This window comes from Eulemur rufifrons, chromosome 11 (genome assembly GCF_041146395.1).
Source record: "Eulemur rufifrons isolate Redbay chromosome 11, OSU_ERuf_1, whole genome shotgun sequence".
In the NCBI taxonomy this organism is placed as follows: domain Eukaryota; kingdom Metazoa; phylum Chordata; class Mammalia; order Primates; family Lemuridae; genus Eulemur; species Eulemur rufifrons.
Window position 1 is genome coordinate 6485040 of NC_090993.1, and position 18265 is coordinate 6503304.

The 18265-nt window shown below is 37.1% G+C and overlaps 1 protein-coding gene across 16 annotated transcripts in view; it reads left to right on the forward strand.

Moving 5' to 3' along the window:
- Window positions 1-18265, forward strand: part of RGS7 (regulator of G protein signaling 7) — a 335498-nt gene that overhangs the window by 162601 nt on the left and 154632 nt on the right. For all 16 annotated transcript variants that reach the window (XM_069484660.1, XM_069484661.1, XM_069484662.1 and 13 more), the window contains one exon: window positions 2395-2491. In XM_069484660.1, coding sequence (XP_069340761.1) covers window positions 2395-2491 — 97 coding nt within the window. The remainder of the gene's footprint in view (window positions 1-2394; window positions 2492-18265) is intronic.

The following is an 18265-nucleotide window of genomic DNA, read 5'->3' on the forward strand; positions in this document are numbered from 1 at the left end:
CAATAGAAAAATTTTAAATTATGGCTCATAAAAATGGAAGATTTTGAAATACAAGCACAGAAGTCACTTTCAATTCCCAATGCACTGAGATTGGATGTGACTTTACAGAGAAAATGCCCCTCCTCATAGCTATGAACTTTCATTCAGCTCCTAACCAGAGGTGACTGTTCCCACAACCCTAGGTGCTGAGACATTAAAGCGGGGAGTCTGAGAGGTTTCCATGTCCGTCTAATCCGGCCTGGTTTAAACCATTAAGCAGATAATACAAAGGCTTAGAGGCTGCCACTAGGTAAAGCAAAGCAGCTTATTCTGCATTTCTGAACACCATGTCAGGTCAGTCAGGAGCAAATACCAATGAAATTAAAAAGTCACGAGAGTGTGTCTATTTTCATGTTTCTATTTTGTGATGAGATGGCTTCATTACCTGAGAAGAAGTAGGGTATCTGGTTATTGTTGGGGTCTTTTGGAGGCCTGATAAAAAAAACACCTTCCTTTCATGCTTGAATTCTGAACCAGCTGAGAACCACAACCAAAGCGAAGGACACACAGGGGTCACAAAACCACCTTGATTGCTAATAAAACTATTCTTGAAGAGTGTTTGTGCACAAGTAAGCTTTAATCCTGAAACCCCATCCTGGACAGACCTGCTGGCCCTCTAGAGCAGACCTGTCTGTATCAGCAGAGTTGGACGTGGGCTTCCAGCCAAGAGAAGAGGAATGGACCCTGTAGGCCAGTTTCTCCTTCCTAACTCTTCTATCTGATAATAAGTCAGCCCTGCTTCCCTGGAGTGAGTTAGGGGGCAGAAAGAGGCAGGAGGATTAGGGTAGTGGTGCTCCTTCCACATGAATGAATAGAAACATGAAGATAGAACATAAGCATCCCCAAGTATCAGCGGTGTGTGTGCATATTTTTAGTGCAATATTTATTGCCTATCTATGGACCAGGCTTTATATATGTTGTATCATTCAACACTAAAATACTTCGCCTCACCCAGCATCAACACGATCCCATGAAGAACTTGGTGAGGGAATTATAAGTATCATTATCACCATTTTATAGATCAGGAACTGCGCCTTAGAGAGGTTATTTAACTTGCTCAGACAATATGAACAATAATTAGAGGAGCTGAGAGTCAAATACAGACCTGTCTCACTTTAAAACCTGTTGTTCCCATATCTCCAGTTATTTGTCATATTAATAAATCCGATGATACTTATCTAAGCAAATTAGCTGTCTTAGTTGAAAACCATTCTGAAGCTGTATTGATGGGAATTTGATAATTCATGGATATGAAGTTTAGACTGTGATTTCTTTTAACTTTTTATTTTGAAATAATTTGGGACTTAGAGAAATGATGTGGAAATGATGGAGAATTCCCATCTGCCCTTTACTCAGCTCCCGAAATGTAAACATCTTACCTAACGGTGGCATAGTTATCAAAATAAGAAATTGAATTGGTGCAACAGTTTGAACTACAAACTTTACTCAAATTTCACTTTGGTTTTCACTATTGACTGTGAATTTTTTGAGAGCAGGAGCTGATCTATATTCATTTTTACATCCACGGTGACCAGTGGTAAGTCTGGTCTAGAGTCGGTGACCAGAGACTGTGGAATGAATAAGTGGATAAATGGATTTTGAGCTCCACACTACAGCTTATGTATCCTTGTGTGTAATGTGCATCTCGTAGGTTTAGAGAAAGTCTGAGGCCACTATTTGAATGAACATTATTCATAATGAAATTCCACATTAGACTTTATAAAGCACAGCCCTTTAGAATTGAACAATTTGCAAAAGAAAAAGAAAGTATACTAATAGGATTGAAAGAAAGAGTGGAATCTGCTAAATGGGTAGAAGGCTATGGTGTCACATTCATTTTGTGTGTGTGTGTGATCTATATCACATTTCAGAAAGGGCCTGGGCAAGGGATAGGATTTAGAACTTTAATGTTTAAACTAAATCATAGAAACTCTTGCTTAAAGAGAAAGTTGAAGCAGATCTTTTAAGGCTTCTACTTTCTTATGCACTGAGTTCAGTAGAGATAGCATTAATGAAGCATGAATTTTCTCTGACAATGGTTTCTCACAACTTTAAAAATAAACACTTTTCAACTCAGCATTTATAGCCAAAGTATGTGAAGCCAGGAGAAAGGCAACATTCAAAGCACAGAATTCCTGTTAGTAGCTTAATGGATCCTAAAAAGGCCATTTTTCTTGCTGTTTCCTCCATATCCTGTTAACACAATTTAAATAATTAATGTGGCAAAGTCTAGAAAGGCAAGAATATGGCGTTATTCTTAGTTGGGCAAAACTAGATTACAAAATTGTTATGATAGCTGATTTTTATCAAAAAGTTCAACTTTGTAAAAGTTTTCATTATTTTTTTATTATTTAGATGGAAGACGTCATAGCACGCATGCAAGATGAAAAGAATGGAATTCCTATTCGTACTGTCAAAAGTTTTCTTTCCAAGATACCTAGCGTCTTCTCTGGTAAGTCTGCATGGAGCATAGATCTATTCTCTCCAACACCTTTCACACAACTATTTGAAACCAATTCCAGCTGTTCACTATTGAAACTTTCTTTCTAACCCATTATTCAATAACTACTTACAAAATGCCCAGGGTGTGTTCATCTTCATGTGAGGCACTTGAAATGATAGTAAAACAAACAAACAAAAAAGCCCAAACACCAAAAATCATGACCCTTCTCCAAGTTAGTTTGTAAAGGTAGAATGAACAAATGTGAAATAACAGAAAATGATATTAAAATACATAAAGAAGTATAAGGCAATGTTAGGTAGGTTATCTATGGATGTTAGGAAGGTGAAGAAAATCGGTGATTTTTTTTTTTCCTGACTGATGAGGAGTCAGGAAAGGGTTCCTACAGGGACAAACAGGGTTGGGTCAGTTTGAGGGTCTTTGAGTCTAATTCTGATCTACAGGGAAATATAGAGACATTTAAAATTTTGGGCAGGGGACGTGGTGATGAAAGTGCTTGGGGTAAATCGGCGTTCAGTAAGGGCTGCGGCCACTCTGGTGGGGTGAGGCTCTCGCAGGAATAGTTTGGGTGCTGCGGTTCTGCTATCCAAAGCTGAAGGCATAGAGAGGACAGAGCATGAGGATTTGGTGAGTAACTGGGCATGCAGAATAAAAGAGGACACAACCCCATGGATCTTATTTTTTGTTGGTTTGTTTTAATGAGGGATAAAGAAATCATTATCAGAAATAAGGAAAGCCCACAGGTTCGACTGGAAGTGACTAGAGAAACCCAAGGCAAAATGAAGAGTAAAGGGTTAAAAATCTGTGCCCTGACTCCACGTGGCATGGCCAGGTGAGATGAGGTGGCCCAAAGCCTCAACTGCGAGTAATAAGAATGAGGAAGCCACTGCTGAGCTGAGGGGAGGAGGGTGCCGGACGGGCATCCTGCACAAGGCTTGTGTGATGGGATCAAGGCGAGACCCACGATCGGGAGGCTACCAACTTCGGGAAGTGGGTAAGGACCAGGATCGGAATAACAGGGCAGCCAGCCCTGGTGCTGGAGTTCAAGAGCTGCACTGCTCTCAGAGAGGAGAGAGGGAGCTTGGAGCAGGTGAGAGCTACCGTAGAACGAATGACATTTTACTCTAACAGAATGTGTTCTCCTTTTTCCCTGTTACTCCCTCTCACGCCCACTTTGTTCCGGTTTCTTGCTCTTCCTTGGTGACACTCTATACTTTCCACATCTGTGGCTTTATTGCGTGTCTTCTCTCCTCACCTTCCCACCTCCAGGCCATCCTGACTGTTAAATCCCACCCAGTCTTCAACTGTCAGCTCAGAGAGCTTTTTGGGGAAAACCATCCTGAACTTCTTATCTCTGTGCTCTCAAAGACCTTGGTTTTTGCCTCTCTTATAGCAGTTATTATGCTCCACTTTGTCTTAAAGTTATTTTTGTCTATGTCCTATATCCCCAGGTAAACCATAAGCTCCCTTTGTTCAAGAACTCAGCGAGTTAACTGTGCATGTAAAAATAAATATGAAAATGCAGCTAATATTTTCATGAGCCAGTAAAGGGGATGAACTTTTCTCTTTCAAAATATAAATAGATAAACGCACTAAGTTGCCCGGCTGCATTGGAAACAGTGATCAATTCAGCCATGCATGGCCTATCTGAAGGATTCCAATTCAGGAATGTTTGTGAAAATACACAGGCTAAACAAAAATGTTTGCCCATCAGATTAAGCTGTGCTGCAGGGTTGAGTTATCTACTCTGTTGGACTCTAAAGTTTTTGATCGAGTTCTTCAGAGAGCAATACCTCCACAACAACCTGTGGGAAGAACTCTTGGTTGACAACATTAACATTTTAATTTAAAAATAAAATTGGACATATAGTTTGAGAAAGAACCTTGAAATCTCTGATAATTGTTTTAGTGTTCACTGATCTAAAACAACAGCAGTAGCTGTTACATAAAGAGAATATCAGTGACATTTTTCATATGACTGTGATTAGGTTCAAATTATCATTTTACGTTCCCTAGAAACTTTTCAAGAGCTCCCTGCCTCACAGGTTCAATTAGATGCTTTGCCAGAGATTTAATTGCTATGTTTTGCTATTATATCTGGTATTTATCAGCCTCTTTATATTGAAATCCCCAAATTATAATGTTCTTGGGCCCCATCCACTTTACTAGAAGTTTTCAGCTTTTTCCAGTAATTTTCCTCCCCAGATATTTCTTGGGGATTGTTAATCCCTCTGTCTTTCTGTGGCCCAGCTTGCTGCCTGCCCCTCGCTTTCCTGGCTCTTTCTGCTTCTTTCTCCCCTCCCCGAGCCTGCGTCATGTTCTGCTGCAGAGCTGTTAATACCAATGAAACAAGGGATCCGCTCACTTCGTCACCCGTAGTAGAATCAGAAACCAACTGTGATGAAGACCTGTGTGAATGAGAAGACAGTAGTGTGATGCTATGGACTGTTCCGCAGGGAAGAAAGGATCCCAGATATTGTTACCCTAACTTTCTCAGGTCACGCATTCATGCTCCCCAAAACCTTGATACTTCTATGGACCAATACTATCGATGTCACCTGGAAGTTTACAGGAAGAGAGATGTGAAAGGATACAACATTACAGCCAGATGGGGAATAAGTTCTAATGTTCGATGCCACTGTAGGATGACTGTAGTTAACAATAATGTATTAAAGAGTTTCAAATAGCTACAAGGAGGCTGTTAAATGTTCCCAGCACAAAGAAATGATAAAAGTTTGAGATGATATGCTCATTCCCCTGATCTGATCACTATACATTATATGTATCCAAACATCACTGTGTACCCCATGAATTAGTTCAATTATTATTTGTCAACTAAAATAAAATAAAATAAAATAATTCAGTATCAGGGGCACAGTCCTGCAGTCTAGACAAACTTCCTTCCGGTTTCCTCATCTCCTCCAGGCTTCCACCATAAAACACCTACCTTTTGTTTTGCTATGTTCTCTACTTCCCTTTGCTAGTTAAAACTTTTCCCATATCAATATTTCTTCAAATTTTATCCAGGAGCCGACCTCAAAAGCACATGTATTAGACACAAAGTCCTTATAGTTTCAAAAACAAAAAAATGAATATTCATTAAAAAATGAATGTACATAAAAAAGGCATAAAAGTGGAATTGACATTTTGGGCTGTGTCAAATATTGCCCTGGAACATGGCTGCAGTGTTTCATTGGGGAGGTTTTTAGGAATGCAGATTTCCAAACTTGAACTGTGGATATTCTAATTCATCAAGACTAGGATGGACCAGGGAATATGCATTTTTACACTGATTTTTAAAATAATGGGATTGGCATCTGCTAATCTTAGATGCTAATATATATTTTCCTTTATGTTTTTTATTCAATTTCAATGAACATTGATCAAATACTCACTATATTCCAGTTACTGTGCTGGATTTTGAACGCTAATATTTTAATTTTACTGGGGAAATAGATTACATGTACGTTGACACTAAGTGTTCAACTGATAGGATGGACGAAGGTGAGTTCTGTTAGCAGAAGTTAAAAAAGTCAGTTATGGGAACAGAACTGTTTAAATGCTACCATTTTGTAATGTGATCTTCAACAAAGAACCAGAATTGTATGCCATTAACTACCGAAAGAAATACTTTTATGAGGTTTGGATATAATGGAATCAAAACCTTTACAGTAGGCTGATAAACAATTATTTGCATATTATTATGTAAACTTGCAAAATTGTAGTCAAAGATATTTACTATATGTTTTCTAAGTTTCTAATGAGATCAATGAAATAAATTTATTCTATAATAAAATGCTAAGAAAATTGTGTCTTTGAAGATAAACTTTTTTCCTTTTTTAAAATCAAAAGAAATGTATAACCTGTATTTTCCCTTTCCTTTGCCTTTTTTCTCTAGTTGCCAGGAAATTCATTGATAAGTTTAATGTTTCATTCGTTTTCTTCTCACCTGATTCATAACTGACATATTTACCTTCCTTCATCTTCTAATGGTTTTTTGGTCTATCTTTTATTATTGTTGTTGTTGTTGCTTTAATTTAGTGTGGTGGACATTAATATTGTAAAATTGCTTAAAGTCATATTTTGGAGGTAGATATGGAGTAAGTCCTAAAGAAGTATCTGAGAATTTTCTACCGTGTGTTCAGGAGTGGTTTTGCCCAGAATCCTCCATTCAAGTAAGGCTACATGTTGGCTTTGAACTGAAGCTCTCCATCACAATATAAAATAAAAGATTATGTTCAAATATTACTGCTTGGGAGATTCATAAAACTCCCATGCAATTTTTATACAATTGTATCTTCAAATTGGGAAAAATAACCATAAAACTAAAAATATATTTGAAGATTTTACTGAAGATTTTTTTTAAATGAATCCCATAAGTCCTATTCTTGCATGATAGCTATTTCCCCAGAATTCATATCCTGTGGCTTACAATGTTTATTCATTCTCTCATCTTAAAATCTTTGGTAAAGCCAACTATGACACACATATTGGCTCAAAATCCTTTGTATTTAAACTCTAAATTTTAGCAGAATAGAGATCTAAATCTAGATGTAGTACAAAAGTTTATGAATAAAAGAGAAAATAATTTTACATTTTAAAGGATATTTGGTCCATTCTTTATTGTATTTTACAACTATACCACTTGGCTATATGCGTATTGGAATGAACTAAAACTTACAACATAAGTTTTCAGTTGCTTAACAAGATATAGAAATTAGTGATAGGGGTTTATTTTGTGCTTTATTTCTAGAAAATATATTACATTATATTAATATTGACTATGATTTGGATATAGAACTTTGATTCCTAATCATAGATGCTTTTTAGAGTTTAAATGTAATACAACATATAATAAATAGGCTTTATATCCTGATGAGAGGAATAACTGCCTTTTCAATATTTTAAACAATATATAATGCTTCAAAATAGTTTGAATGAGCCCTTTAATTTTTTTTAATACTTAATTTTTTTTTTTAAATTTTGATAGCATCTATTTTTACTTCATTACTTTGGAGGAAAACATTAGCTAGTAATTTGGGAACCTACTATGTAGTTAGTTTCTCTCAATATGGTAGTTTTATTCCTTATAGCACTGCAAGGTAATTATTGTTTATCTCCATTTCATAGAGAAGGAAATAAAGGATCCGAGATTTCAAGCTTTCGGCTCCATATGGGCAGTTTACTAATATTAAAACCACAATGGGTCCAATTCCCTTTCTCAGCACCGCCATGGGCTGCCCATACGTGTATTGTCTTTGCATGATGTGCCTGTGCTGTTTCATCATGACAAACACACACACATCAGAACCTGTAGGATTCTGGGCACTAGGGACTCTAACGTTCACCTCCTAACATGTGCCCACTCCAGATGGAAACCCTTTGGAGTACTCATCAAAGAGACCTGAGCTTTGGTCTCAGTTTTACCTCTGAGGAGCCCTGTCCCTGCTCTCTGTCTCAGTAAAGACTGCGTGTGCCAGACATGCTGGAGCCACCTTGACTCCCTATTTCTGCAGCCCCCTCTTCTCATCTCTATTCCATCCACAAGTGCTGTGAAGTTTTCTTCTCAGTCGTTCTCTTCTATTAATCCTTCACTGGGATCTCTGAATTATAGAATTTTTGTGGAAAGGAAACTTGGAGATCATCAGGTCTAATCTCCAAATTTTGGAGGTGAAGAAATGGCAGTGGGTCACTCACGGCTATGCTGTGTCTTGAGATCCAGCACTCAGTGGATGGGGCTCTAGTTGTTGTATTTGAATCTTAACAAAGAGAGTAAGTTAGCACCTGAAGTGCAAACTTTACACTGGTCTGCTTTTTTCAAAATGGGCCATCATCTGTACACTGTAAAAAGTATGACGGAGAAACTATCACTGTGTTTGTGAAGCATAAGCTTAGAACTAATATAAACTTGGCCAAACCACAGGTAAACTGTCTAGAGATACCCACCACTGCTGCCCCAACCCCTCCAAATTAACCTAGCTGAAAATGACACACATTTACTGGCATGATGCTCCACGATGTCCTCATGTTCTTGACATTCAATAATTTTGTTATTCTAGCATGGAGAAGATAAGGCTTCCCCTCTTGGATGAATTCCATTTTTCTCCTTGGCTAGGAAATTACTGTGTTTCCAATGTAAGCCACAGAAGAAAATAAACCAAAATTCTCTTCTTAGTTCCTTATAAATGGTGCAGGTTTTCATTAAACTTACATTTGACCTGCTTGTGAAGCAGCCCACTGACATCATGAAAGACTGTAGGACCACCTGTTGGCAGCAATCAAATAAAAAGTCTCCTGTTAAACCAGATCATTGAATGCATTTGAAGATGGAACTTACTGAACTAAATCTCAGGAGCCAAAAGGCAGGTACCTGCTCCAGATCACCAAGCACTATAAATAGGGCAGAAAGTGGTCAAAAATTAAAAGGGAGTTCTATTCAGCCATTGCTGTGTTCTATATATTTTTGCTTTTATCTTTTATTAACTTGAGAAGGTTCTTCATCATAGACATGCTGATAATTAAGGAGTGGCGTGTCTGCCACTCTTTTATGGCAACTTAACTTCCATTTCTTATCTGAATTTGTCACTTTTAACATGCTGTCTTACAAATGGCTTACCACTAGTTGGCAAGAGCAAAATTTGTGGTCAAAGAATTGTCTAATAGTCTTTATGTCATATAAGTGTGGCTGGCCTTACATCTTGGGGTTCAGAAAAATATTTTTAATTGTCTAGACCCCATTCTAACCATTTTTTCTGAGTGTTCTATTCTTCTTCTCAGCAAGTTTTCTAACAAAGGAAGCCCTAATTAGTGACATGTTGATTGACCTTAATTGTATAAAAATAGGAACTGTTATAGCTCATATTACTGGATATGAAATAAGTATTCATATTTTATTATTTTGCTCCTCTAATGATGTGCACAGTTCTCTGTGATGGCTTCTTGTGTTTAGCCATTGTATATGAAAACTAGGCAGTATATGAGCTTAAAAATCAAGTTGGCTTTAAATGTAATGATTTGAGTATGGCCTTCCTCTTAATCCCTTATTTCTCCACGGGTTGTATAAATATTTACCAGTGTCATGGAAAGATGATTAATATAGACTTAAACTCGTCATATGGGCAGCTATACAGGTAAGAAGTAAAAGGTGCAAGCTTGATAAAATGGACTGAGCAAGTTTACTGGGGACATATTCTGTACCTAAATGTTTTTGAGAATGACTTTCAAGATACCTTATCTGAGTCAACCCTGATTATATTGCAGTCAATTTGAATATGATAAGAATAAGTAATGTGGAAATATTTCTGTGGAGCTTGTAAGACTACCTAGATAGTTCTAAGAGGCTTCCAAGACTTTAAGAATACTCCTTAGAGTCTTAGAAGTTTCCTCCTGAAACTGACAACTTATTGTAAGAGTTTTTTTTTTTTTTTCCTCATCCATCATAGGAATGACTACCTGGGGTTCTACAGAAATTCAGAGAGAATTAGATTGCTTTTGGAAAAAATTCTAAAATATTGTGTCAAAAATTATGTTTGTAATACTTTTTCTTTTATAATATCCCAAAGAAAATTCAAGAATATGAACAGAAAATTTTTGAGACATGAGAAAGAAAAAAAAAGTATACTAAAAAGATTGGCAGTTCTTAAAGTTCAATTCTGAAAAAAAATTAATTCTAGGAGAAAATAAGAAACATTAACTAGATCTGCAAAAGACATGAACATTTGCAACAAGCTATTCCTTTCGTTGTCGTCTTCTTGACACATTCTCTCCGGCAGAGCTGGGTGATAAAACAACTTGCTCTTAGTAACTAAATAGCCAATTGAGCTGAGGAATAGGAGGAGAAGCTGAGATGTCAGGTAATCAAATAGATCCTTAAATTATCTTTGCTATGAAAGATTCTATACCCCCTTTTGGTTGCTACTCTTTTCTTATTGTAAAATAGCACCATGAAATGGTTAGAAATAGTAAAAAATTTTAATCTCAGCCACTTGGATTCTCTGGCATATGTTCTAGATAATTCTCTTTGTAATAGCTAACTCCTCCTGGGAAATGACAAAATTAGCTATTTATTGGGTTCTTGCTGTATTTGTAGAAAAATGATTTATTTTATTTTATTTTTACTGATATATCATAGTTGTACATCTTTTGGGGGTACATGTGATATTTTGATATGTGTATACAATGTGTCATGAGCAGGGGTAATTGGGATATCCATCACTTCAAATATTTGCCTTTTCTTTGTATTGGAAACATTACAATTCTCTTCTGGCTATTGTGAAATATATAATAAATCATTATTAACTATCATTTCCCTATTGTACTATCAAAGACTAGAAGTTACTTTTTCTATCTAATTGTATTTTTTTATCCATTAACTAACCATAGTTTTTTATCCATTAACCAACTTATCTTCATCTTTCCCTGCCCCCAGCCCCTTCCAGCCTCCCGTAACCACCGTTCTACTTAGAGAAATGATTTATTTCGAAATGTGGCTGGAAAAATTTGCAATGACCAAGATGAAAAGAAAGCTCTGACTTTTCTTATTTTCACCAGAATGTTTGAAGGAACAGTACAAATTCAGGAATATCTAAATGCTTTGATTTTAACTTTAGCTTTCTTTATAGCCATATGTTCTAGGCCCAGGAGCTGTTTTCTCTTTCTGGATAACTGTAGATAGTGGTGCCATTTCCATGTAGTGCTTTCTGAACATCTGAATTTACTGTTTTATATTTTAAGTGAATATTATTGGGACTGGAAGTGATTTTGGAATGGGAATGTAAAACATTAGACTTCTGAGGTCTCCATTGAATTATTGTGTGAATCACAATAATGCCCTTGAGTCCTTCCTGTGCAAGCAACTCAGGCAAACACACATATTCCCAAACTCAGCTGGACTCTTTTTCCTCCAAATAACTCCATTCCAGAGAGGAAAATTTTATCCAAGTACATAAATATGTCTATTAGAGTTTACAAAGAAGACTTTTCTCTCACCACTGTGTTGATTTTCTGGAATGATTCTAGTACACTATCCCTTGCTTCGAACATCATGCCTTCTCCCCAGTAACGGACTCAGTAAAGGAAAGACTCTTCCTCACACAGCTGAATCGTTTTATTGCGGTGTGACCAAAAGCTGCAAATAAATCTCTGGAGAGGGATTGTTCTACTTAAGATCGTAAACAGAACTCAAGAGTAAATCATTAACAATAGGCCAAAATGAAAAATTTTCTGCAACCAGTATCACCAAACCTACAGAATACTGCATTTCCATCCTTAAGGAGCTCTCTGAAAAAGACTCCAAGAATCGTATAGATGAACCACTTGTTCTCTCATCCCTATGTGGAAATCCAACAGGATCTATGCAATGTGCAAGCACAGAGCCAAGATTCTGTGAAGAAATATGAAGCCTCACTAAGATTGTAACTTCTTTTTTAGACTTTGGGAAAAGGGGAAATTGGTCTACTTTACTTAGTACTTCCAAAAAACATTTATGCATTTCTACAAAAAAAAAAAAAAAAAAGACTATACATGGCAGTGTTTGGGACTATTTTGGCATGGCTACGGAGCAACATAAAAGACAGAAAACACAGTGCAGGCATAAACAAACAACTTTCTATAAATCTGGTGAATCCCAGCTGGTGTTGAATTTCATCTTAGTTAGCATTGAAATGTTATCTTTATAGGCATCTGGAATCTTCAGAACTACAGATGATGTCAAGTTGTACTAAAAAGTGAAAATCCAAGCCGAGAAGGAAAAAAATTCAAAGATGAGAAGAACACTGAGATATATGAAGGTCCAGAAAGTTATCAAAAGAGATCCAGTGTAACCACATAGAAAGTGATACATTTATAAAAAATAATGCAAAGTCAAATTCTGGGAGGACAGGTTTTGCACTAATAGTTAAGGCCCATGAAAGGGACCAGAGGGTCACCAATAGACCCTAAATTCACTGTTCCATTGTTCCAATGTGTTCTTTTGAGCAATAAGACCACTCAAGGTCTTGAGTAAGGTATTAAGTATGGCATGAGAGGATATTGGAACAGAAACAAAAAAAAGTATCCTGCTCGTATTCAAAAGCATACAAACAAGGGCTCTTCGGCCTGTATATTAAATTAGGGCTATTTTGTGCCATTTTTTATCCAACTTCAAGGCTGACTTTACAGAGGTTGAGAAGGTTCAGTAAAAGGGCATCCCTTGAAAATGAAGCTTTTGGGTATAAAGAGATATTAATAATTTACATAGCCCAAGTAATTAAAAGGTAGGACTTGTTACCAGTCATGTGTTAAAAATACAAATAGTTCAAACAGTGTTAAGTAATTATGGATAATACATGCACAAAAGATGAATAAGAAAAAAATGGGATATTTGGGCTTTATCTTTACGTCTTGATGGTGATGTCACTGGACAATTCACTATTTCTAACCAGTGTGTGTAGCACATAGAAGATGAGAAATAAATGGAAACATTATATAGTTATTACCATTATTATCAGTGACTTTATTGCCATCTCCAGAGGCTTGGAGTAGGCCCAGGTTTGGGCATTTTGTTACCTCCTACGTAGTTAATCTGTTGCAAGCCCAAGGAATTAGTTTATGTTAGATGTGCTCTGTAGTATATGGCACAAGAGTTTCTAATGAGATACTCAAAAGGTATTTGTTGAATTTTTAGTTGCTATTTTCATTAAATGATAATCATCCCCCACATTCTCAAAGTGCCTCATAGCTTTTAACACTCTTTAATGTGTCTTATCTTTTATTCTTCACAACAGATAACTATACATATCAAATTAGAATCTCCTAGGGCCGTAAAAGTCTTAATTGTTCTTTTCATACCTTATCATTTGAACGTAAGATCATTACATGCTGATATTGATTTTTTTCCCCTTAAATAAATGCCATTTTGACTTGTTAAACTAATTTCTTTGTTACGATGATGTCAATACTCAGTGGATTGTGCCATCTGGGCTATTAATGAAAGAATAAAATTGTGAAAGTCAGAGGCAATATTGCACATTTTAACTGATGCAGACATACTCCCTTTTCATTTTATAGTAATCAACTCTGCAAATTGTTTCTCACAAATATTGACAGTTTTTTTAAAGCCACAGACCTGAGAAACTTAATTCTGTTCATTGGTGAGTTGTTTTTTAAAATCCTAGAAATCATAGGTTGCTTGGAAAAGCCCATGGAGTGAAGGGGAGGCTGGCTTTACGTCTTTGAATTAACACATTAAGTTTGCTTTCTTTTGAGAGGAGATGAAAATCCTAGAGATAGACATTTAGTTAGGATAACACTAAAGCCTTCATTATCCTCAAGAAGAAATAAATCTTGATGACTGGATTGCTAGTCTCAATATGTTTTTGTGCAATAATGAATCAGTGCACAACTCATTCAAGGTGCATGTGTAAACTACTGTTTTGCACTGTTTATTTATCCTGATGACATCATCGGTTTTCTCTTCATGTCCGTCTCTCTTTCTTTGTACACAGGTAGAAGGGCTCCAAATTTTCACCTCTTGATAATTCTAGGAGTGAGAACTGTCCCGGTCTTTAGCCTTCTTCCCATCATATCCCCATCCCCAGGCCAGCTTTCGTTAATCATTCCTTTCTTCTTCTTCATGGAATTTATTTTACTTGACATTTCCTTCTCCATGGGCATGTGATATGGTTCTTACTAGAGGCGTTAAGCACCTGGAGTATGAGAATTATGTCTCATGTCAATGTACATCCTCTGTAGTCCTTATTGCCTGGCACATAGTAGACACTCAGCAAATGTTAATGACTTTTCATAGGACAGCTGATGTCCCCAGCACTCAGGTGCGTCCACCACAAATTTCACTTTCCATTTCATTGGCTCCGGAAAGAGCACTCAGCCTAATTATTTGCTCTATTGGCATCCAGTGCTGCATGATGCTTTTATCTCAGCAGGGAACACTAGAAAGATGGCAACTCTGCTGTGCTGTCTATTACTAGCTTAGATGGGTTTCAGGATGGAGAATTGGGAAATTAAACACAATTTTCTAATTCCTCCAGAGCCCCCAAACACTCTCAATTGAAATTTTATTATTTTACTTACAGTTAATTTTTAGAAGATTGGATATTCTCATATTCAAATGTAAATATTCCTCAAAGCCTGTCTGGAATGCTGGAAAGAGTACACACTGTTGGTAAAGACACCTGGATTTGAGTCCTGTTTCTCACGCTGCAAACAAGAACATTATACTTTAAATGGCAGCTCTGGTACTGATGCGTATATGATCATGAATGTGTTTTGATCATCACAGCTGTCATTGCAACTACTAGCATTTATTAAGTGCTTACACTGTACTCAGCATTCAGTAAGTATTCTCTTTAAATGTATTATTTGCTATATTGTGGCCTTATAAAGAAAATAAAGAGAAGTTAGATAATCTGTCCCAGCTGTTACTGTTAGTAAGTAATGGAGCTGACATTCGAATCTAAGTTAATCTAATATATGTGGAACAAGAAGGAACAAAGAATACAGATTATTTTATAGTACCAAATTAGGATACATATATGTGTGTGTATATGTATATTTATATATGTTTTTGTGTATGTATATGTATATATGTAGCATACATATGTAGAAAACAGATCATATATTATATATAATATTTCAGTGACATATGTATATTTTATATATATAGTATTTTGGTGACCTGTGCTTTTATGGTATCAGATTATGTCATATATATGTGTGTGTGTGTGTATATACATGCACTGTATATACACACACACATATATATGCACAAACCAGAAGCACAGACTACGGAAATAGCAACAAAGCAAAAGAGACAGAAAAGAAAAGACTGAATGGTCCCAGAACCTGGGGCAGATCATGACACGTCCAGTATGTCCATCACTTCTCTCCAAATTCCACAATCTGGGGGGTTCTTGTTATTGATCACCCGAGAATGTATTCATATGTCAGACATTTTTGTCTGCTTTATTTATTCTCTATTCTTTGGGTCGGGTTTCTGTGAACCCATATCCATTTGCATGACTGCCCCGCTTGTTTTTGGGGAAACAGTTGTACCTTCTGTATAAATTAAGGCTTTGTTCTAACTTCCTTTTGTCACATTTTGTTATGCAGGAATATTTGGGTAGTTTATTTTTAAATGTATTCTCTTGAAACTTTTTTTATAGAACTCATATGCAAAATTTTTATTCTGAGTTAATCCTATTTTTACTGTGTACATAGGACTCAATTGAGAAAGAAGAATAGTTGATACAAGAGGGTTTGTTTGAACCAAGGAGAGGCAAAAAAGGGAAGTTATAAGGTTGGACTTACAGTTTTATCTCTAGCCTGTCATGTGGAATGAACTTGGAGCATGACTTCTTTCCTTAGCTGGAGATTTGGGGAATTATTGACATAAAGTCAGATTTTACCAGGTGAAGAAAAATGACAATTCTGAAAGCTATGCCTTTTGTTTTGAGGCACTGGAGTTTCGCACTGAGCAAAATTTTTCCCATTGCTTAATAGCAGAATGGTTGATTCCCATGTGAAAGAACCTAATATGCAAAGAATTATCAGGCTGTAAACAGAAATCCATCGAACATTGGGTGCAGCAGAGGCCAAGGACAAAATGCTCTTCCGTTAAACAGAAATTATATACTCATGTATATGTATACTCAGACGTATCCAAATGGATGGACACTAAATTAAGTCCAAGGATCACTTCAATGTGATTTTGGGTCCCATTCTTATGGGTGTGAGCAATAAATTCTCACCTCCATTAATATCACTGGGAATCTAAACTTTGATGCCATTCAAACCCAACACTATGGTGAGAACGCTTCTATATCTAGCTTCAGATTGTCTGTTCAGAGGTTGCTCAGAGTGAAGTATCAAACCAAGTATTTATCTTAGCCATATTAAAATTCCAAATGTGAGAGTTTGAACTAATTAGGGAGGAATGTAAGACAATATCTTGTTAGATGCCAAGGTGTTCCTGTCTGTGGGAGTTCCAAGTGGAGGGCACCATCAGGAGGGCTGGTGTAGTCAGGGAAGGTCTCATCAAGAAGGAGAGAGACAGATGCAGAGGAAAATGAAGAGCATCCTAAAAAAGGCTCAATCTGGGAAACATAAAACCTGAATCCAATAGAATAATCTATGTTGCATACATCGTGGCAGGTGCAGCTCACTCTCATACTTCATGACCTCTCTGTGGGGTCCTCCAGGTGGGCTGCCCCTTGTTCAGCACAACCTTAGGGTGGCCTTGACTGTGAAACCATTTTAAGTTGAAAGCTGAAAATTGGCAACTTCAAATGATTTTGGAGCAGTTTGGTGATGGATGTATCATCATAAGAGTCAACCTAGAAGGCACATTCAAAAGGAGTCTCACTGATCATTTAAAATGTTTGGAAAGCAAAGCTTGATGTAAAACTTGATGTAAAGAATCACGGGCCACCCAGTCACTTTCACTCCACAGATAGCAATATCTTTTTTGTTTTTGTTTTTTTGAGACAGAGCCTCACTCTGTCGCTCAGGCTAGAATGCAGTGGTGTCGTCATAGCTCACGGCAGCCTCAAACTTCTGGGCTCAGGGAATCCTCCTGCCTCAGCCTCCCGAGTAGCTGGGACTACAGGTGCATGCCACGAGGCCTGGCTAATTTTTCTATTTTTAGTAGAGATGAGGTCTCACTGTTGCTCAGGCTGGTCTCGAACTCCTGAGCTTAAGCTATCCTCCTGCCTCGGCCTCCCAAAGTGCTAGGATTACGTTAGTGGTGGGTGAGCCACCACGCCTGGCCAATAGCAGTATCTTAAGGTGACAAGCTACTTTGGTAGCTCTTTCTAGAAGGACAGTTTTCATGACCCAAACGTCTTCATGAGACTGTGTTTTGACTGACCATTCTCCTTCAGAACAAATTCCATTTTAGAAATCTTCCAGGGCCTGTATGTGGAAAATTCTTGAATTCCTGAGACCTGGATTGCACATAGTAGGCCTGCTTTCTCTCTCTTCTCCTCCTTATAAAAAATTTGTTAATAAAGGGTTAATGATTCCCAAGTATAAAATCTTTTGGCTTTAAAGGTTTTTTGTTACCTGACCTGTTTCTCCTTATCTTAGCCTAAGCCTTAGAGAACCCAAAAGGGAGTTAAAAATAGAACTAACATTTTCTTTAGAAATTTAAAGAATCTTCCTCTTTTGGATGAGAGAAAGGTTTTCTTTAATATTTGACTTTTTCCCCCTTCTTTTTTTGGCAGCCTTCAAATGTACAAATCTCACTGAAGTCATTCCAGGCTGAAAGCATTTAAGATCAAATACCAGGAAGCTAAAAATAAGTATTCTACCCTTTTGGTAGAGGCTATTGGATATTTCTCTTAACCTTTCTGATCAGGTGGCCTTTTGGCAAGAGACGGATGCTAATAGTTGCCGGGGGGCAAATGCTATGGGAAGATCAGTAAATAATTTAAAAATTTAGTACACTCAAAACCAGCCCTCAGTGCTAGGTAATTTGGCTTGTCTCAGAACTCAAAAGATTTTTTTTTAAAACAGTGATGTAGCCAAAACTGCAAGGCCAATATCATCTTATATCAGTGGTAGCTATCAGATGTGTTGGCTTAAAAGCCCTCCCTGCTTTTTCTGGCACCATTTCCTGAGATTTCCTTTGGGTAACAACCTTCTCCCACCCTCAGTTCATATGGTTTTGGGGGTGGGGGGAACCCAATGCTCTGCCTTAAGGAGTGACTCAGGCTTGGCAAATCAGAGACTCATGGCCAATACTTTTGCTAGAACCACTGGGGAAAGAGA